A 20336-nucleotide genomic window follows, 5' to 3' on the forward strand; every position below is an offset into this window, starting at 1 on the left:
CACACAGTACATGTCACATGAACATAGAGCACACTGTACATGTCACAGGAACACATAGAGCACACTGTACATGTCACAGGAACACACAGTACATGTCACATGAACATAGAGCACACTGTACATGTCACAGGAACACATAGAGCACACTGTACATGTCACAGGAACACACAGTACATGTCACCACACAAGTCACACGTTTTCTGTATTTACTGCCAGCAGTGAATGTGAATGTCGTCATCAGGCGGCAGAGCCGGAACAGTGGGTTTTCTTTGGCAGGGAAGCGAAGAAGGGGGAGGGACTTTGGCTCGTCTCGCCTGGCTGAGGCTCCACGTTCACCTATCAGGAAAGAGGGGCCGTCCCGGCAGCGGGCTGTCCAATCACATCTCACCACGACCAGGGCTCAACTTACTGGGAACTAGTAGAAGTGGCCCCGGACGGAGGGTTGTCACTGTGTCCAGGAAGGTTGAGCACATAGCGGTACGGACTCGGGCTCCCAGCCTGTGTGTGGTGTATAGAGCACAGGCAGACACTGTCCTCCAGCATGGTGTCACCCGTCGCCTGTGCACAGAAGCTGCTGTCTTTCTTCCCTTTCCTGCTGGTTCTGTTTGATCTCCAATATGAAGGTAAGAAGGCAGCCTGCCCCCAGAAGAGAGCAGGCTCAGGGCTGGCCCGGTCTGTGGAGTGAGGCCAAGGAGAGGAGGGGGTCTGTGTTCATGGGACCTCTCTCTACAGAGCCCCCTTCATGGGGGAGTCCTGAAGTCTATGGATCAGCTGAGCTCCATACTCGCTGCTTGTGTCATGTACATACTGTTCCACTTGTATCTCCTGACTGGAGGAAGATATGTTAAAGTTTATCATTGTGGGCTAAAATAAAAAAGATGTTCTACCTATCTGCTGTGTGCAACAATACTGTACAGAGTGGTCCCTTACCTTCTCTTCTGGGGTCCTTCGCTGGTGCTGTCCTCTCCACCTTCCCTGCTGGTGTCCTCATAGCAAGTCGTGTGCTGGGGGTCACACATATGGGAGCACTCCTGAGCTCCAGGCTGTGTGTGTCCATAGACACACACAGTGCAGTTCAGCCAAGCCCCCCCTCCCCACAGGACTTGACTGACGGCAGCAGGAGCCAATGGCTCTCTGTGAGACCAGCAGGAGAGGAGAATGGTGTTGTCCTCTCCACCTTCTCTGCTGGTGTCCTCCTAACAAGCTCTGTGCTAGGGAGGGACACATGTGGGAGCACTCCTGAGCTGGGCTGTGTGTGTCCATAGACACACAGTGTGGTTCAGCCAAGTCCCCCCTCCTCATAGGATACGACTGACAGCAGCAGGAGCCAATGGTTCTCGAATTCTCCTGTGAGACCAGGAAGAGAGGAGACTGGTGCTGCAGCCGGGCACAGCGCTGGATCATGAGAGAACTCAGGTAAGTGTTTAGTGAGGGGGCAACTGTTAATGGGGTGTTTTTACCTCAATGCAGAATTTTCACTCAAAAGGGGACTTCTGCTTTCAGTCCTCCTCCTCCCCCAATCCCCTTTCTAATTTGGTATATCATTTTTGGGGGGAGGCACGGGTACCTAGTTTTGACAGGTTCCCACTTCCACGTGGATCACCTAGGCAATCCGAGTGGAAGTTTGGCCCCCCTCTATCTTCACCCTCAGCTTTCTGGGACAAGCCACATGTCCCAGAAGGCTGTGGGCCATTGGAAAAGTGCAGCATGGCTCATTAGGGTTGCCACCTCATCCTTTTAAAACCGAACGCATATTAAGTACAGGTTCTGAGGGTAATTTAATGCAGATAAGGCACTATGTGAGCTTAATTGCCATCTTAATCAGCCCCAGAACCTGTGTAATTAATATGTGTCCGGGTTAAAAGGGATGAGGTGGCAACCCTATGGCTCGAGCATGCGCGGTATGTAGACAGCTGTGAAGCCGCAAGCTGCTACAGTTGGCTTCCCACACTAAAGAAGCCAGTGACCCAAAGACTGGTGAAGAGCTAGCCCAGGTGAGGATGGCACTGGATCAGGTAAGTGTCCTTATATCAAAAGTCAGCAGCTACAGGATATGTAGCTACTGACATTTATTTATTCTAGATTGAAGTTCCGCTTTAATGCAGGGAATGCATTAAGGTAAAAACCAGTTAGCTTTTAGAACCACGCTAATGGTGTCCATAGGCTTCATGCAGGCTGATGTAAGTGGTTCTGCATTCTCAGTAAAGTGCTGTGGATTATGTTGATGCAATATAAATGAATAAAATTACATTTCCTAAATCATCCATACACTTAAATGGAGATCAAATGTTGAGTTTCCTTTTAAACACAATTTCAGCATTTCCAGTCATCCTCTTAATACAGGAGCGCGTGAATCCCAATATTGGAAGACAACCAGAGAATCAGTGTGGTCATAGACCAGGGGTGGGCAAACTTTTTGACTTGAGGGCCGCAATGGGTTCATATATTGGACCCGGGGGCCGGACCAAGAGTAGATGAATGATGTGTATGTGTCATCCATAGTAAGTATAGTAATATTCCCCCATAGTAAGCATAGTAATTTATCCCCCCTATAGTAATTCATCCCCCCTATACTAATTCATTCCCCATATTAAGTCCCCAAGTCCCCCCTGTGTCAATTCACTTACCTTTGCTCCGCGCGTTCCTCTCGCCGTGTTCCCGCGCCGTTCCGGTGTAGCATGAAAATCTGTCTCCTATGAGGATCTGTCCCCCTCGACGTATCTGCGCATGTGCCAGTTTCAGGCATTAGCAGCCGATCGGCGATCTCTGGCACATGCGCAGATACGTCGAGGGGGACAGATCCTCATAGGAGACAGATTTTCATGCTACACCGGTCTTCAGGGCGGACTGTGAGAGGAGCCTAGTGGGAGCCTAGCTCCGCGGGCCGGATTAAAAGGTCCGCCGGGCCGTAGTTTGCCCATTGCTGTCATAGACTGACAGATATGGCTCCAAGACCCCTCCAAAGAAGAGGCATGGGCCCGCCAACAGGAAGATTCCTCAATATTAGATGTTGGGTATCTCTGGCTGCCGGAGGTACTCATTACTGTCTTCTAGGAGTAGCCATACACACAGAGATTTCTATCATTCAACCTGTGAACTAGATTCTAAGAGATTTCTAATAGAGTTCTCCATCCATGCTAAACAGCATTGATGAGTAAAACTCCACTGCTGGCTGTTGTATTCAAGCATCTGCAGCTATTAGGTTGGGTTCACACTGATGTGGTGCGGAATTTGCAGCGTTTTCTGTGCAAATTCCGCACCACATCAGAATCGCACCCCATTCATGCGAACTGATGCGGGTGTGTTTAACACCCCGAAATCGGTCACAAAACCCGTCGCAATGTGCAGAATTGGATCACATAGGTGTGAATACCCATGCGATCCAGTTTTAGCGCAGACCCAAAAAAGGGTCCTGCATCTTTTTGGTCCAGGTGCGGTGCAATTGGAGCCATACATAATGTATGGCTCCAATCGCACCGCACACAAATCGTATGTGATTCGCACAGGAATGCAGTGCGGCTCCTGTGTGAATCACATGCGATGTACCGCACCGCAGTAGTGTGAACCTAGGCTTAAAGTGTCTCAACATGGTTGGATGTGGTTGCTGTTTGGGTGAGGATCTTCCACATTGGCTTCTTTGACTTTTCAGTTGAAGTTTGTTGGGCTGGATGGAGCTGACAAGGCCACCCACATTTGCTGAAGTTTGAGTCATGTAAGACCAGTTTTATGTGAAACTAAAGCCAAAGCCTTTTTTAATTTTGGGTAGAGTAAGAGAAGGTTGTGTAGTTTTTGTTTTGTTTTTTGGGGGGGGGGGGGTGTTGCCATCTGTGTCCTGCTGGAGAGGTTTCCCTTCACTTCCAGTCCTGGAGCTACACTAGAAGGTGGGAGGGAATCCCTTGATAAAGTGAGGGAATCCTTGGTTGTCATCAGAACTAGTGCCCACATTGAAAAATTTCCCCTTTTTTCCTATTCTGGTGACAGCTCAAAATTCTGTTTTTTTTTTCACTTTTACTCTCAGTGATAATGATCAAAAGGACAAATGGAGTGGGAGAATCTCCCTAATGGGGACACAGACGGCAATAAAAAACCTGACCAGTGTCCTAATCCTCTCCACTCTATCTAAAACTAATGAAAAAAAAAAGTTTTAGCTTTAATACTACTTTGATTTCAATTACACACTTTTGACAGGCTAGTGATCCTATTGCTGGCAAGAACTTACTGGGGGCAGGGTTGTTTGGAAGGACCATTGTGAAACATGAAATACCTGCTTGCAAGTGTCATTCCCTCCCCGGCTGGATGAGGGAGACAGCATTCTCTTGCCAGCAACTTACTTTTTTTTTTTTTTTTGTAAAGAATAAAAAGCATGTAAACTTAGACACCATTCACACCACTGCGATTTAAAATCACGCCATTTGTGTGCGATTTCTGAAGACTTTATTGCGACTTGTGAAGATTTTCAACCATTTCTTGCAATTTGCTTTGTGATTTCCATTATATTCTACATATTCTATGTATGTGAAATCGCAATAAACTGCAGAAAAAGTAGTGCAAGAACTACTTTCGAGATCACACTGCAGCAAATTGCACATTTTAAGACCTTGACTTTCACATTCAATAAATGCAATTTCAGGTGCGATTTTAATTCCCAAATCACACCTGAAATTGCACTGGTATGACCGGGCACTTAAAGCGGAGCTTCCTATCGTTTTCAGCCAAGAAAGCTGCCAACTTAGCTGATCTGCAACTGCCATTGTGCTGCATATGTGATCAGTTATGACTCTAGCCATTTGATGGTTTGACAGTGAGAACACAAGCAAATGTGACAGTTACTATCTCAGCACGTGCTGATAATGTAACTGTTTTTTTGAAACTGTTTAATGAGTTTAGTTCCACTTTAAAACACATAAAAAGAAGACAATATAGAAGATACGTGGAGGTAAAAAACTGATCTTGTCCTTATTGGGGTTACAATAGAGATCCACTGCAGGCTAATACGATAAAGATATCAATTACTGGCAATTATTAAGTGACTCAGTCAGTTGTGTATGTATACAGTTGGGTTATGTGATCGCTATTTATGGTAGGGGTGGAGGGCTGACGGTTGCCATTGATTACAATGGGTAGATCTACATTTTAAAGCATTTTCTTAATTGAGGAAGCTTGTTGCTGTATTGCTGAAACCAGCAACAGAAAGAAGGCAGATAAGTGTTCTTCCTGCATTTTCTAGCAACCCTGCACTAGCCTGGGGAATTATCACTTGCAACAGGATCACAAGTATGACTTCAGCCTAAAGAGGCCCCATCTTAGATTGTAAGCTCCAAGGAGCAGGGCCCTCCTAACCCTCTTGTATTGTCTCGCTTTATATTGTAAAGCGCTGAGCAAACTGTTGGTGCTATATAAATCCTGTATTATTATTATTATTATTATTATTATTAATAATAAAAACCAGTGAAATCTGGAGCATTGCTTGTAGTTGTAAGGCTGTTTGTGGCCACCTTGAATCAGTAAATGATAAGGCTGGGATGGACTGCAAATTTTGCTAAGACATTTTTTTATAGACATTTTTTCAAAAAGGCCATAAAAGACATACTTCAGCAAAAAATGTAATTAGTGGTAGGTTTTTTTTTTTTTTCATTTACTTTTTAGTTAACATCAGCAGGTTGTAAAGCATTTTGACACAGCATGGTTCATATATTAAAGGAATAGCAAAGCGAATGTGCACTGAGCTTATGATGAAGCTACATTCACTGCAATCGGCCAATCAAGTGCTAGCAAAAATCCTGTTTCTTAAGATTTCACTTGCACTTTATTCGGTATATAAAGCAAACAGAGGTTCACCTTATTTACTATAATTCACTTTGCAATGAAAATTGCCGCCATTAAATAGAACCATGTAATTCCCTTCCTCCAAGTGAGTTTACAGTCTAATGTTCAACCCTAGCCATGCACACATATGAGGGCCAGCCTTTGAAGCAGGGTGGATAAAAATCAATGATTTTAAAAAAAAAATCGGATTTTTGTTTATTTAAATCGGATTTTTTAAAATAAAATGCTTTTTGAGGAAAATATATTACCATCCAAAGGTTATTCCATCATGAAATAAAGATTAGTTTTTTAATTATGTAGAATAAGGCTGTATATGTTTAATTTTTTTGGTAAATAAATTCCATTAATCCATTCACAATGTCATGCTCTTCCAGAGGTTTTTGTAAGATTATTTGGCAGTTTCTCTGCCTACAAGATATTATCACAGATGCTTGGTTTACTTTTGCAGTTCTCAAAACTGAATTTTACTCAGCGGAGATCACATGCCTCTTCTTCACAGCAAAAATGTTATAACATGAACAGAGCTAAGAAAAAGACCTTAATCCTAACTTCTACAAACCTATGAATACAGAATCAACCCCTTCAGTGCTAAGTTTCAAGAAGTTCAGTGAATAGAATAGAAACAATATTTTTCTGATTGTTTGGAGTGGAATAGATCTGCACAAGAAGAATGTGAAACTAAGTGTGAGGAGGAAGGGGCTGACAGTCTAAGTTTCTTAAAATATATATATTTTGTTTAGCCAAATTAGTTAACAAACATGGATGTTTGTTTAAGCAAATAACATATGCTGGAATGTTATTGTTTCAGTTGAATAAATCTATTTAAATTGTTATTATTAAGGTAATGATTATTTTTCTCCTTCCTAAGTACAACAGAAAAGTTGTCCAAATATGAATGATTAACCTATTAAACTGGGGATAAAAAAACTAATATGAAAAGTTGTTATTCTAAAAATCTTCATCTACTTGCATATTAAAGTTATACCAGCAAGAATTAGTCTTTATGTAGAAAACTAGGATTTAAATCAAGCCTTACTGACTAGTGATTTAAATCGTATCCACCCTGCTTTGAAGTATTCAATTAACCCACTAGTATGAACTTCTTTAGTGCACACCTTTGCATTTAAAGTGGAGCTATAAATAAATTTACCCAGGCCAATCCTCCTAACACCTTGCATTCACAAATTGTAAAATAAATCCTTGTATCACCTGTTCTACTGAAAACACTGCTCTCTTACTAATCTTGGCTAAATGAAGAAATCCGAATTCAAGCAAAGCCACTGGTTGGCCAGCTTTGACTGAGCATTAGTCCCATAAGCCTCTTTAGCTGAGATCAGTGACCCAAACCTAGCCCGGCCTTTCATAACTTTGTACTGTGAATGGACCCTTGAAATAGTTTTAATATCAATCGTTTACCATGGAAACGCGTTCATATTGTTGAAATGATGTACCTTTTGGATGTATGACTCTGCCATATTCTGAAGTATGGCATACTTGCCTTTGTGTAGTGTAGGCTGTTACAGTCTATTTGTTGTTTGAGTTCATTGCTCAATATTGAGATGAGTTCTTTGTTACTTGTGACTCTCTGATTGACATTGCAGGTTCTTAAGGGTCCTTTCACATGGGCGTTCCGTCTGTTTACGGATGAAAACCGGACATCCATGTATTTCTTTGAACTAGCAGATGTAAATGGAGGATCTGTTTACATCCGTTAATGTACGCATCCTTCCTTTTTTTTTTTTTTTTTTTTTTAAACAGAAAAAAAAACCCTATTTTTCTTCCAATTTAAAATTAAAAAAAAAAAAAGGACGAAAAAGTATGTAAACGGACATACGGTCTGTTTTTGTATTGGTAAGAGATGTAAAAAACTGATGTAAGCTGATCCATTTTTTCTTTGAAAAAAACATAACTGAACTGATGAAAAAAAAAAACCGGAACTCCCATGTGAAAGGACCCTAAAAGCACAGCCTACAGCAGCTGTCCCTAGTTGGAGACTGATGATTTCTGTCTTTTGCCCCGTATACACAATGAGAATATCGGGCGAACGATCGGCCGTTTTTTTGTTTTTTTTCGCCTGCTAGTCTCACATCGAAAGTGAAAAGGTTACTAAAGATACGAAAATTCTCCTATGAAAGAAAAGAATTTTGAAAGTGATGTCATGTATTGCGTTGTATTTGTATTGTGTTTTCAGATGACTACTGTACTGATTAAAAGAAAATCGTATGATCTGGTATCATACGGGAAACATTTCTGCGCTTGTCCCTTCGGATATTGTCGTACGGATTGTTGTGATCGGCTCTGGAAAGCTGTGTACTAACAATCCGATTATCTGATGATCGGTCCTCATACGAAAATTTTCTTATAGTGTGTATGGGGCATTAGTGCATGTTAGGATTTGTTTATATGTGTGTGACTTCTTACCTGGTTTTATGCATTTTAATTTTATACCATAGGCACATTTTTCATGATTTTATTAAGATAGTGTAACAGTATACAAACACAGAACAATATAGTAAGAGCATCTGTACATGGACTCTGAGTGCAGCATGTATAAGAATTTTACATTCAGATTAATATAGCCAAAAACATTTTTATGCATAAAATGGTTCAAGAAGCATTAGGTGCGTAGAGTACATCATATGATTAGGCCTCAGAATCTCTGGGCAGTATCACATTTTTCAAGATAAAGTATAACTAAAGGCAAAACCTTTTTTTTTTTTTTTTTTTTTTTTTTTTTAGTTTTGGATAGAGATTAGAACCCCTGTCAGGTTTTATTGCAGTCTGTGCCCCCGTTAGGGAGATTTACCCTCTCTTATTTGTCCTGTTTACCATTATCATTGCAAGTGAAATAAATCCCAAATTTTTGGTTGTCCCCAGAAAAATAATAGAGGGGGAATCTTCTAATGGGGACACCAGTTCTGGGGATCCCCAAGGAATTCCGTTAAATTGCAGGGATTTCCTCTCACTTCCTATTTGTCTATGAGACAGGAAGTGAAGGGAAATCTCTGCAATGGGACACAGATGGTGGGGAAAAAAAATTCTGAGAGGGCTTATAATCCTCCGTTACTCTATCCAAAAGTTTTGGCCATAGTTTTTTAGAGACAAAATAAAATTCCAGATGTCATTCTTCCAGTGTAAACTAGGACTGACCACTGAAAAGTGGCTTGCTGTAGGTAACAGAAATATTGCCGCCTTCTGCACATTGTAAATCTGGGGTCTTGGTAGAGGGATGAGTTTTAAGGCTCCATGCACACTAGTGGGTTTTTTATTTTTTTCGTTTTTTTAAGCTCCTAGAAGCTGTTAGCAGCATCCTTTTTTTCTGCTCCTAGAAGCTAAGTAGTATTCTCCTATGTGTCCATGCCTTTTTTTTTTTTTTTTTTTTTTTTTTTATGCTCCATGCACCCTAGCATTTTTTTTTGGTTTGTTTGTTTGAGTTCATTGCTCAATATTGAAAAAAGGTGGATAAAAAAAGTTGGTAACAGCGTTTTTAGTAGCATTCAGAAGTGTTTAGGAGTGTTAGCGGTTTCAGTAGTATTTTCACAGTACATGTAGGGGGGACAAAAAGGAAAAAGCTAGAAAAAAAGCTGTTAGGAGCGTTTTAGGAGTGTTTAGTGTTTTGTTTTTTGTTTTTTTTTTCTGCTGGAAAAACGCTCCAAAAACATTCTACACAATGTTTGTTTTTTTCCTGCTCCTAGACGCTGAAGCTCAAAAAATGCTAATAGCTTAAAAGTAGTGTGAATGGACTCATAAGATAACACGAGTTAGCTTCTAGCAGCAGGAAAAAAATTGCTAATAGCTTCTAGGAGTTTAAAAAAACTCTAGTGTGTATGGCGCCTTAGGCTAGTTTTTTTTTTTTTTTTTTTTTTTTTTTCCGCCAAGCTTCAGTGTTTTTGGAACTTTTTTTTCCCTGCAGAAAAATACAGCTGAGTGCTCCTAAACACTACTAAAGCTCTCCTAACTGCTTTTTTTTCTAGCTTTTTTTTTTCTAAATGCACTGTAAAAATGTTGTTAAAACGCTACTACAAACCGGCACAAAAGTGCTATTATCAGCTTTTTTTTTTTTTTTTTTTTTTCCCCCTAGTATTTATAAGTGAGCTTTAAAGAAAAAAAAAAAAACCCACTAGTGTGTATGGAGCCTAAAGTGGGCCTTGCATTATATTAATTGTGTATAAACCATAAGTGATGGATCCAGGTAATTATTACTTCTCTGAGATCACATTACATCACCTGACAATGCTTTGATCTATGTTTCTCTCCAGAAAGACCAGGTCACTTTTATTCCAGCATTGTCGATGGTTAGCCTCTACTTCTTGGCCTGGACTGAGATGTTGGCTTAGAGATGGCACAATCATGTAAATGCAGGTCCTGTACAGTTCTTGGCTAAGAGTGCACCATCCTCCATCTGACTATGCCTTCCTCTGCTTTCTTCTCCAGAAGGATAGATCTATTCCTGTTCAGCCTTTTTGCAGAGTCAATATCTTCTACCTGGCCTGCGATGTTGGCTCAGAGATGACACAATCATGTAAATCCTGGTGTCTGTGCTGTTCTTGGCTTTGTTCACAAATGTCTGACACGTCAGCCCTCTCTAGCAGCCTCTTGCTTTGCGACTTGTTCCAAACACACAATGTTGCTGGCTGATCACTAGGGAGGAGACTGAGGAAATGTTTCTTCCTACCTGCAGCAAATTGATCATACCACCTCAGCTGTGGCAAAGTCACTTGTGGGAAGCTAAAGGGTTGTTTTTTAATGATACAAAGTGTTGGTATTAGTGCTAATTTTTTTTCTTACTCTTTTACTTTTCACCATCTCTGTGATCGGAGTGTAGCAGTTATAGGAATGTAAAGGAATCTGTTAGGCCTTATTCACACTGGCACTGTCAAACCTACTTTTTTTTTTTTTCTCGAGGACATTTTTTAATTTATATAATGATTTTTCAATGGTGCCGTTTATGCTGTGTGTTTACCTGTGTTTCAGGTGCGGTCAGATTAGATACGTTTAGAGAAAATAGAATTTTGTGGAACACCAATAAGGATAAAAGCAATATCTATGTTGGCAGCTCTAATATGTATATCTGATAGGTTCCCATGTGTGACGAGTGTTGATGTGGTATGGTGATACTTGTAGAAAATGCTAAAAAAATAGAAGTGTAACTTTTATCCCACCCCCCACTTACCTCCTGTAGGTCCATCTCTTTCCACTAGTTTCATAGAACACCACACACTCAAATCTAACTCTCTATATGTCTAGACTCTCACCAAAAAGGTGACAATTAAGGTTTACACAAAACTGGTGTGGGATTGTACATTCCTGTTCTGATTGTTTAATATTGTAAAGTGACATTAGAGTTAAAGTGCAGTCATCCAGAGGTTGGAATGGGCTTGGTAATCCTGGGGACACCTAAAGCAAAGTGGAAGTATAGGCAAAACTGGTTTCTGTTTTTTGTTTTTTTTTTTTTCCTTTGTTTTTTTGTTTTTTGTTTTTTTTTATGTTTTTATTTTGGGACAAAAAAAAAAAACAATTTATTTTTTGCTGTCTGTGATTCATTGATTCCTTGGGGGAGATTTCCCATTTACTTCTTGTTCTGGAGACTCAAGAGTAAATGCATGGAATTCTTTTTCAGTGTTGTCCCTGGAATAAGTATGTCCATTAGAAGATTTAACTCTTGTCCAGGTGACAAATCCAAAAGTTTTGGCTTTTTTCAATTTCTGTCTCAATGACGATGGACACCAGAACAAATAAAATAGGTGAACCTACATAGTGGGGACACCAATAAAAACTTAAAAGGTGTTTTGAAAGTGCAGTAAAAGCTTCCAACTAAAATTCATCTTTCCCTACCTCCCTAATTTAGAGCATTGTCTCGACTGGAAAGTAACATGTCGCCTATAATTTTATCATACAAGCTGCTAGGTCTGTTCTTTTTATATCATTATATTTGATGAATTTCTGTGTCATTAGTGAACATCTTATACTATATTCTATCAGGTACTCTTGCATTTTGTTAGCAATAAAGTTAATTGGCTCCGGAGAGTAACTTGCGCTATTGTAAATGGTTGCAATTTTAGAAATGCTTTGTTGGTGCTTATGTTGGAGCCCACAGGTACCAGAAAAGCTTACACACTTAATGAGAACACTACTTCTGTACCATATGTCAGATGTTGGTTGTTTGTGTGTACAAACTCCTCCAGTAATTAAAACTCATTTTGAAGTGATTGCATGTTTAAAGCTTCAAGGGTAGTTATTACCGCCACAGTGATATTGCTCTGGGTATGCCAGAGTAAGCATTACATTTCATTAATTATAGAAAGCATATCTTGTTTAGTTCAGATGCTAATTTTAAAGACCCCATGCTGTTGGCTCATCTAGGTTGTAGCTAAGTGACCAGTGCTTATCCTGACGTGAAAACTTTTCCCCCTTTCTTTTTTTTCCCGATCCAAGTTTTCTGCCTACGTATCAAAGCACAATATTCTAAGTTTGTGTTTTTTTTTTTTTTTGTTTTTTTTTGTAGTAAGGTTATTGGCAGACAAGTTGAATCCCCTTTTCTCCTCCTGACAACTCATTTTTGTATTACCTGTATTCCAAAAGAGTGATACCAAAAGGTTCAAAGAGTAGAAATATCTCAAAGATCAACCTTGCAACTGATCGTTCCCATGTGTGTGAATGCCTATATGAAAAGAAAATATCTCCCAGGAAATAGTCTGACAAGCAGAAGTGTTTAGAAACCTATAATTGCCACCATTTTAACGTGGCCCTACTAGTTGAGTCATTGTTGTGCAATAATTATTTGATGTCTCTAAGTACCTTTTTGCCGTAATCTGGTATCAGGTAATTTTTAGATTCCTTAAATGTGGGAGGAATCTCCATTATACTGCACAAAAATTTAGAGTTTCCTCAGGCATTTTGTAGCTTATGAGTCCAAAAAGCATCAAGTGCCTTAAAATGGTAGTAAACTGCACCAAAAAAAAAAAAAAAATCCCCTGCATGGTAATGTCATAATGTGCTAGGTTGTATCACATACTAGCACATTATGAAGGACTTGCCTTAAAATGAAGCCCTTCAGCTGTGCATTGTCACCATTGCAGAGGCTTCCATCTTCACCCGGTCTTCCTTCTGGGTTTGCAGGCTCCGGCTGTCTGACTGGCCAAGCTGCAATGATGTCACTCCCATGCATGTGTGTGGGAGTCCAGAGCCATGACACAGTGCTCTGAAGGAACAGCATGGGTATGGTGTTCCTTCAGAGAGCATGCGCCGGCTGTCAAAAAGAGCAAATATCTCCTCAATGGTGCACGTTTAGGAGATATTCATTTTAGCTACAGGTAAGCTTTATTCTAAGCTTACCTGTAGGTAAAAGTATACAAAAAAGAGTTTATTACCACATTAAGCTGGCCATAAATGGATTGAAAACTGGCTGGTTCAGCAAGTACCGGACAAATTTCAATCCATATATGGCAGATCCTGTTTGAAAGAAGTCGCTCTAAGGATTGGCTTCTTTCGAATGGGAATGTTGGAAAAGTTTCCTATGATCAATTCTGCAGTGCTGATCAGTGTATTCTGACAGCAGAGGAGTCCCCACTGTCAGAGGAATCCTCCCTGCTATGCAATTGTATTCTGTCTACCTTGAATGTGTGGATAGTGGAGTGTGTGTGTATATTTTTTTATTTTCTTTTAACCAGCTTGCTGTTCGAAAGAAACAATCCATCTATGGCCAGCTATAGTTGTTAGCAGCTGTCTTGGGTCCCTGTAACTCATTTTTAAAGTAGGGAAAGGTTCTAAGCTCGGCAAGGTTTTTTATGGCTATTTGCATTATCATCTCTTACTGTTGTGTCATGGATATAAAGTGAAAATAATGTCACCGGCAAGGGCTCGGCTTTAAAAACTTTTATTATCACATGTCAAGTTTTTGTTCCTGTCTATGTCCCCTTTTTGAGGACATCTCACTTAATGTCATCAGGCTGTGGTGTATTTGTCTACACATGTGGGATTTGTGCTTGTCTTTTGGACACTCTATTTTGTTCCTTTGCAGGGGTGGCATGTGGGAGTAACGTAGATGTGGACAAGCATCTTGAAATGGGAAAAAAATTACTAGCAGCTGGCCAGCTTGCAGATGCCTTATCTCATTTTCATTCAGCTATCGGTAAGTGTTTCATGTATATCGAAGCTAGACATTACTGTTTGATAACCTGTGTGGTGGCAAGATTATGTACACATTTCCTGTTACATGTTTGAATTAATGTTCTAACAGCCTTAGTGAATGATCCCCAAGAATGTTTAGACGTGTTGTACACATAGCTAATGTTGGCTAGGTATAGTAAAATTATCATCTTCATGCCCACCTTTGAATGGGCAATCCCACATTAGAATGTAAGCAGAGAACTAGTACTGAAATCCCATTGCAGTTGATTGGTGGGACCCCGTACTATTATCTCAGATCCACACAAGGCTGTAGAGGAATTTCCAACAGCTGTGGAGGTATATGGGTGGTTTACAGGCACCAGAATTTGGTCTTTAAATAAACACTTAAGGGTACCCAGGTGAGTATAGCATGTGTGCTTCCCTCACTTCTTGTGGCTGTCCTGCTTGAATTTGGATTTTCCTGCCTGTATTTGAATGCTTTTCTGCTGTACGATACGTTTTTTTTTTTTTTTTTTTTTTTTTCCTGTGTCTGTCTACTGTGCTGTAACAAATAGCAGGAACCCCCTGGAGAGCCATTGCATCAGAATGGACATGCACTGATATGTTTTTATGTGAAGCGATTGTTGTGACCAGGCTGCACCTATGGCGGGAACCTTTTGATTCATTATACACAAGGGGGTAAAGCCTGGCTCATAATTAGATTTGTTTGTCATTAACATATATTTTGTATTTTATTTTTTTTTAATTTATCTGTCAAGTCATTCATGGTATACCACTTTAAACCTTTCATCAAAATGAGTGATTATGAAGGTTCACAAACAGTATATTTTTTTCGTCATAAGGAACCTTAAAGTGTTACTAAACCAAGGCCCCTGCATTCACTATATCTGGTCTCCCATAGTACACACAACATGAAAGTGCAATTATTTTAGTAAATATAAACTGCTAAATACCTTTTTTTTTTTTTTTTTTTTTTTTTTCCATCAGCAGTTAGAGCAGTCTTGTGACTTCTATCAGTGTCCAGCAGAGAACTAGCTAAAGTTTGTAGGAGGAGTTTTCTTTCTGCTCTAGGAGGATGGAAATCCCCTGACCTCTGTCTGGACAGTGATTAGCCCTGTGCTGATCACATGCACTCTCCCAGGGAAAAAAAAAACTCTTTAGCAATACACACCAAACTGAGCATGTGCATGCCTTCGGTTCAGTCTGGAGATAAGTGGTGGTCACTTGAAAAGGGGAGGAACAGAGAAGAAAGGATCAAACAGCCTTTTTTCACAATTCAGAGGATTAACCCCTTAGGTTCCTCAGTGAGTATAACAAGCATACTTTACTGCATATACAGACTGAGTTTACTGTTGTGGGTTTAGTAACACTTTAAGATGTTTTCATGACATTTTCTATATTAGGTTTGGGGTGAGTTACATGGGAAAGCGTAGGGTTTGCTGGGTTTTCATTTCTACAAGAGTCCATATAAAGGAGCAGAGGTGTACTGGTGCCCTCATAGCTAGGATTAGGCTTGCTGCTATGCTCAGGTGTAAGTAGTAAGTGCCCTAGAATCTATAACAATACATTGACAACTTAAAAGATAATTTTACTAGACATAAGAACAATAAATCAATTAAAATAGATTAGTTATACACCTGGAAATCATGGCACTTGGTTTATTTTCATACAGGTTTTTGTGTTTGTGTATAATAGACATTTATTTTTTGAAGGGTCTGCTTAACATTCTAGAGGTGTACTAGAAATATTTTCCTCAATAAGGCATATAGAGTATTTAAAAAACATTTATTAAAGCATGAAGTAGAAAGTGTTCACAGAGCACAAGCTCTGCTATCAATCAAGCCTAGTAATTTATATATCTGCACATAGAGGTTAATGTCTTTTTACAGTTTTTGCTTTGTTTGATGCCAGCTCACTGTCTTCCTCTCTTTTGTTAGATGGAGATCCAGATAACTACCTTGCATATTACAGAAGAGCCACTGTGTTCCTGGCCATGGGCAAATCTAAAGCCGCAATTCCTGATTTAAGTCGAGTGATTGAGCTGAAACCAGACTTCACATCAGTATGTAATACTTCTAAAGCTTAACTTGAGGGCAGAAAAAAAATAACCTGCTTCTAGAGTATTTTTCTGCCTATAATCACCACTTCAGAAGGTTTAAACCTTTAATATGTGAAACAGGACTTGGGAGATTTCAAGTGTTGCTGGATGTGACTGAAATGTGATGTGGAAAAGCAGGATGATGCAGACACTGCTCTCACACTCATTATAACCATGGTCAGCCTGAAGTCCCCAGATGTGGAGGAACTACATGTCTTAGCATGACCTACCAGCTGACTGAGTAGGCTGATACTTGTAGTTTCACATTTTTGCTTCACTCTTGTCATATTATCTTATGGAAATGTATATAGTCTGTATTTATATGTAATATATTGTCATTTGATGGTGTGTAGGTATTGTACTTTATACACAATTTTTTTTATATATTTGTATAACACCAGCAGTTTATAACACACTTTACATATTGTACTTGCATGTCTTTGGAGTATTGGAGGAAACACAGGGATAACATACAAACTCCCAAGCAGTAGGGTCCTAGTTGGGATTTAAAGGATCACCTTTGGAACATGTTACAATTATCCACCTGTTTTAACATGTTTTTAACATGTAGCATGTTTCAGCTTACTTTTCCCAAGTATCTAGCTGGTTGTGAGTGCAATGCTCTGCAGGCTTTACCTGCAAAAAATAAAATGTGCATTTATTATTTTTTTTCAAAAGATGAACTTATCCTGTAAATTGAGGATCCTAGTGCTGCATGTCAAAAATGCTAACCACTAAGGCTAAGATATTATTATTTTTTTTTTTTCCCCCAGTCTTGGCTACTAAAAGGCATCTAGGCTACAGGCCATACATGACGTTTTTAACCAGCTATCAATATCCAAAAAATGAATGTGTCAAGACAACCTACATCCAACAGTTTCAATAGTTTTACAATATCGATAGCAACTAGCTGGTGTGTTTTCATTAATCTGTTTGATCATTTCCGAATCTAGAGCTTGTTAATTGTAGATATTGCTATCATTGTTGCTGTCATTCTATTTCTGGGTGCTATTACTTCTTTTATTGTCTCCTTAACCCTTTCGCTGCCTTGTCCATACAGCGTACGGACTTGCAGCACTGCTTCTAGCTGGCCAGGTCCATTCACTGTGTGGACCTGCTTCTGCTATAAGCTCATGGTTACTTCAGTGACAATGAATTTATAGCAGAATTGTCCAGCAGACTCTGCTGAACAATTCAATGGCTCTGATCAGCAGATGACAATCCACAGATCAAAACTAGCGACCTAAAATGTGACCCAATAAAAGTCCATGGCGTTCAACCATAAAAAAAAAAAGTTATAATCCTACACCCACAGTTGATCCAGAGGAAGGCAAAAAACCCAGCAAAGCATGATCCAATTTGCTCCTGCAGGGGAGAAAATTCCTTCCTGATCCCCCGAGAGGCAATTGGATATTCCTTGGATCAACTTCACCTATAAATGTTAGTAACCAGTTATGTTCTGTGTATCCACAATGCACTGAGCTGGCCAGAACCAACTCTTGAGGAAGTCTATTCCACATTCTCACAGCTCTTACTGTGAACAAACCTTTTTGTTTTTGGAGATTACATTTCTTTTACTCCAGACCTAAAGAGTGCCCCCTTGTCCTGTGTGATGAACTCAGGGTGAAAAACTCTACCTATATGAACCACTGATGTATTTATACATGTTGATCATATCCACCTTTAATCGCCTCTTCTCAAGAGAGAATAAATTGAGTCCCTCTAATCATTCCTCATAGCTGATCTCCTCCATGCCTCTTAGTTTGGTTGCCCTTCTCTGTACTTTCTCAAGTTCCCCAATGTTCTTTTTGTGAATTGGTGCCCAAAACTGAACTGCATATTCCAGATGAGGTATTACTAGTGATTTGTACTGGGGTGAAATGATATCTCTCTCTCTGGAGGCTATACCTCTTTTAACACGAGAGGATTTTGCTTGCTTTAGAAACTGCAGCTTGGCATTGCATGCCATTATTAAGCTTGTGATCTACCAGAACTCCCAGATCCTTTTGGGATTGATTGATTCCCCCAGTTGTACTCCCCCTAGTATGTATGATGCATGCATATTCTTAGCCCTCAAGTGCATAATCTTACATTTATCAACATTAAACCTCATTTGCCACATAGTTGCCCAATTAAACAGTGCATTGAGGTTGGCTTGTAAATTGGAGACATCCTGTAAGTACGTTATTCCACTGCACAGCTTGGGGTCATCTGCAAAGACTGAAATTGGATTTTTAATCCCAGACCCTATATAATTTATAAATACATTAAAAAGTAAGGGTCCCAACACTGAACCTTGGGGTACACCACTGACAACCCTAGACCATTCAGAGTATGAATCATAAATTGCTACTCTATGAATACAATTATTTTAGCCAGTTTTCTATCCATTTACATACTGATTTATCCAAGCCAGTAGACATTACCTTACACATTAGCCATGTGTGGGGAACTGTGTCAAACGCTTTTACAAAATCCATGTATACCACGTCCACCACCACCCCTCTGTCCAAGGTTTTGCTCACCTCCCCATGAAAAGAAATCAGATTTGTTTGACAACTTCTGTCTTTCATGAATCCATGCTGTCTGTTGCTTAAAATATTTTTTTCCCAGCAACAACTCCTCTATGTGGTCTTTTTATTAAACTCTCCAGTATCTTCTGAACTATAGAAGTTAAACGAACAGGTCTATAATTACTTGGCAAATATTTTGACCACTTTTTAAATATTGGCACCACAGTGGCCTTACGCCAACCCAGTGGTACTATGCCAGTCATTAAAGAGTCCCTAAAAATTAGAAACAATGGCTTTGAAATGACAGAGCTAAATTCTTTAAGGACCTGTGGGTGTATGCCATCCAGTCCAGGTGCTCCTTGTGCCTGTGTGGGTTTCCTCCAGGTACTCTGGTTTCCTCCCACATGCCAAAGACATGCTGGTAGGTCAATTGACTTCTGTTTAAATTGGCCCTAGTATGTGTATGTATGTATGAATGCAAGTTAGGAACCTTAGATTGTACGTGCCTAAGGACTGATGTATATATTATGTAAAGTGCTGTGTAAATTGTCGGCGCTATATAAGTACCTGCGAAAATAGAACAGATTTACCCTCTGTAAATTGTTTCACCTTTTATTGTCTTGGAACATTGATTCAGGCTGGGTTTACACAATTGTGGTGTGATTAATGTACATGGGTTGTGCTCCTTTTTTGAATGGGCTGTCTAACACCCCAAAGCGTGCCTGACCGTGTTACCATGTTGTGGTGCAGTGTAATGCACATCTGTTGCCAAAGTGCATTGGGCCAGGCTTTGAAATTATGGGGCACTTGAGGTATTGCTAGGTTGGATAGTAGATCGGATATACTTGGTAGAGTTATGGTTTTGTGAGTGAAACATGGGGGGTTATGGTTGTATGCGGTGCATGGTCTAAGTATGATGGAGTGTTTAGGGGGACATTGGAGGCCCTGATGTAATGTGGGGGGACTCTGGAGACCCTGATGTAATGTGGGTAACATTTAACAGTGTCATTTCATGAAATAATTTACAAGGGCGTGTTTAGGGGTGGAATTAGGGGTGTAGCAGGGTAGGGGTTGGGTGGGTGAACTGGTGGCGAGTAACTCTCAAGGCCTGGCTAGTAGCTCAGGACTTGAAATTTTAAGCCCTGCATTAGGCTATCGTTGCTATGTATTACTAAAGCACGATAGTGTAAACTTGGCCTCGCTATGGATTTTTTTTTTTTTTTTTCTTTTCTTCAAACCACTTATCAACTATATACTTTAATGCTGAACTTTGCATATTTCTATTGGTGCAGCCTGGGAAGCATGCAAAAAAAGATCATAGCTAGAGTTTAATTTAAAGTGAAAACGTGTCTACAAAGTGATTTAAATAATCTACAGTTAATACGTGCAAAATACATTACCTGTAATTTGACACACATACTTACAATTATTTTCCAAAGTCACATCATAAGTCAAATGAAGATTACCTATATATGGTTAAAGGTTTCTAATAGAAACCATGGTTATGGTTTCTATTGTGTGTAGCATAGATGCATGTGAATCCTGAAGACCAGTCTTTTTGTGAACCGAGAACACTCCCAGCAACTGTTTTAAAAGGTGAATGACAAAGTTACAGTATGAATACAACAAAACTTCCAAGTCTCTGCCTATATCCCTTGATCAATCATCAAGACATTGAAAGAATATGCGATATGTCAGTCTACAAAGAACAGGTTATCCACCCAAAGTGGGTGACCTTGCAAGACTGAGACTAGTAAGAGATTCCACCC

General features: G+C 39.8%; 1 protein-coding gene across 1 annotated transcript in view; it reads left to right on the forward strand.

Moving 5' to 3' along the window:
* Positions 1–411: 411 nt before the first annotated feature.
* The window catches only part of DNAJC3 (DnaJ heat shock protein family (Hsp40) member C3), a 61557-nt gene continuing 41632 nt past the window's right edge, over positions 412–20336 (forward strand). Inside the window, exons 1-3 of the mRNA XM_089680485.1 lie at positions 412–623; positions 13847–13957; positions 15894–16018. Coding sequence (XP_089536611.1) covers positions 542–623; positions 13847–13957; positions 15894–16018 — 318 coding nt within the window. The 5' untranslated portion in view covers positions 412–541. The remainder of the gene's footprint in view (positions 624–13846; positions 13958–15893; positions 16019–20336) is intronic.

Source organism: Staurois parvus, unplaced genomic scaffold (assembly GCF_062004578.1).
Source record: "Staurois parvus isolate SC_StPar_1 unplaced genomic scaffold, SC_StPar_1.0 ptg000243l, whole genome shotgun sequence".
In the NCBI taxonomy this organism is placed as follows: domain Eukaryota; kingdom Metazoa; phylum Chordata; class Amphibia; order Anura; family Ranidae; genus Staurois; species Staurois parvus.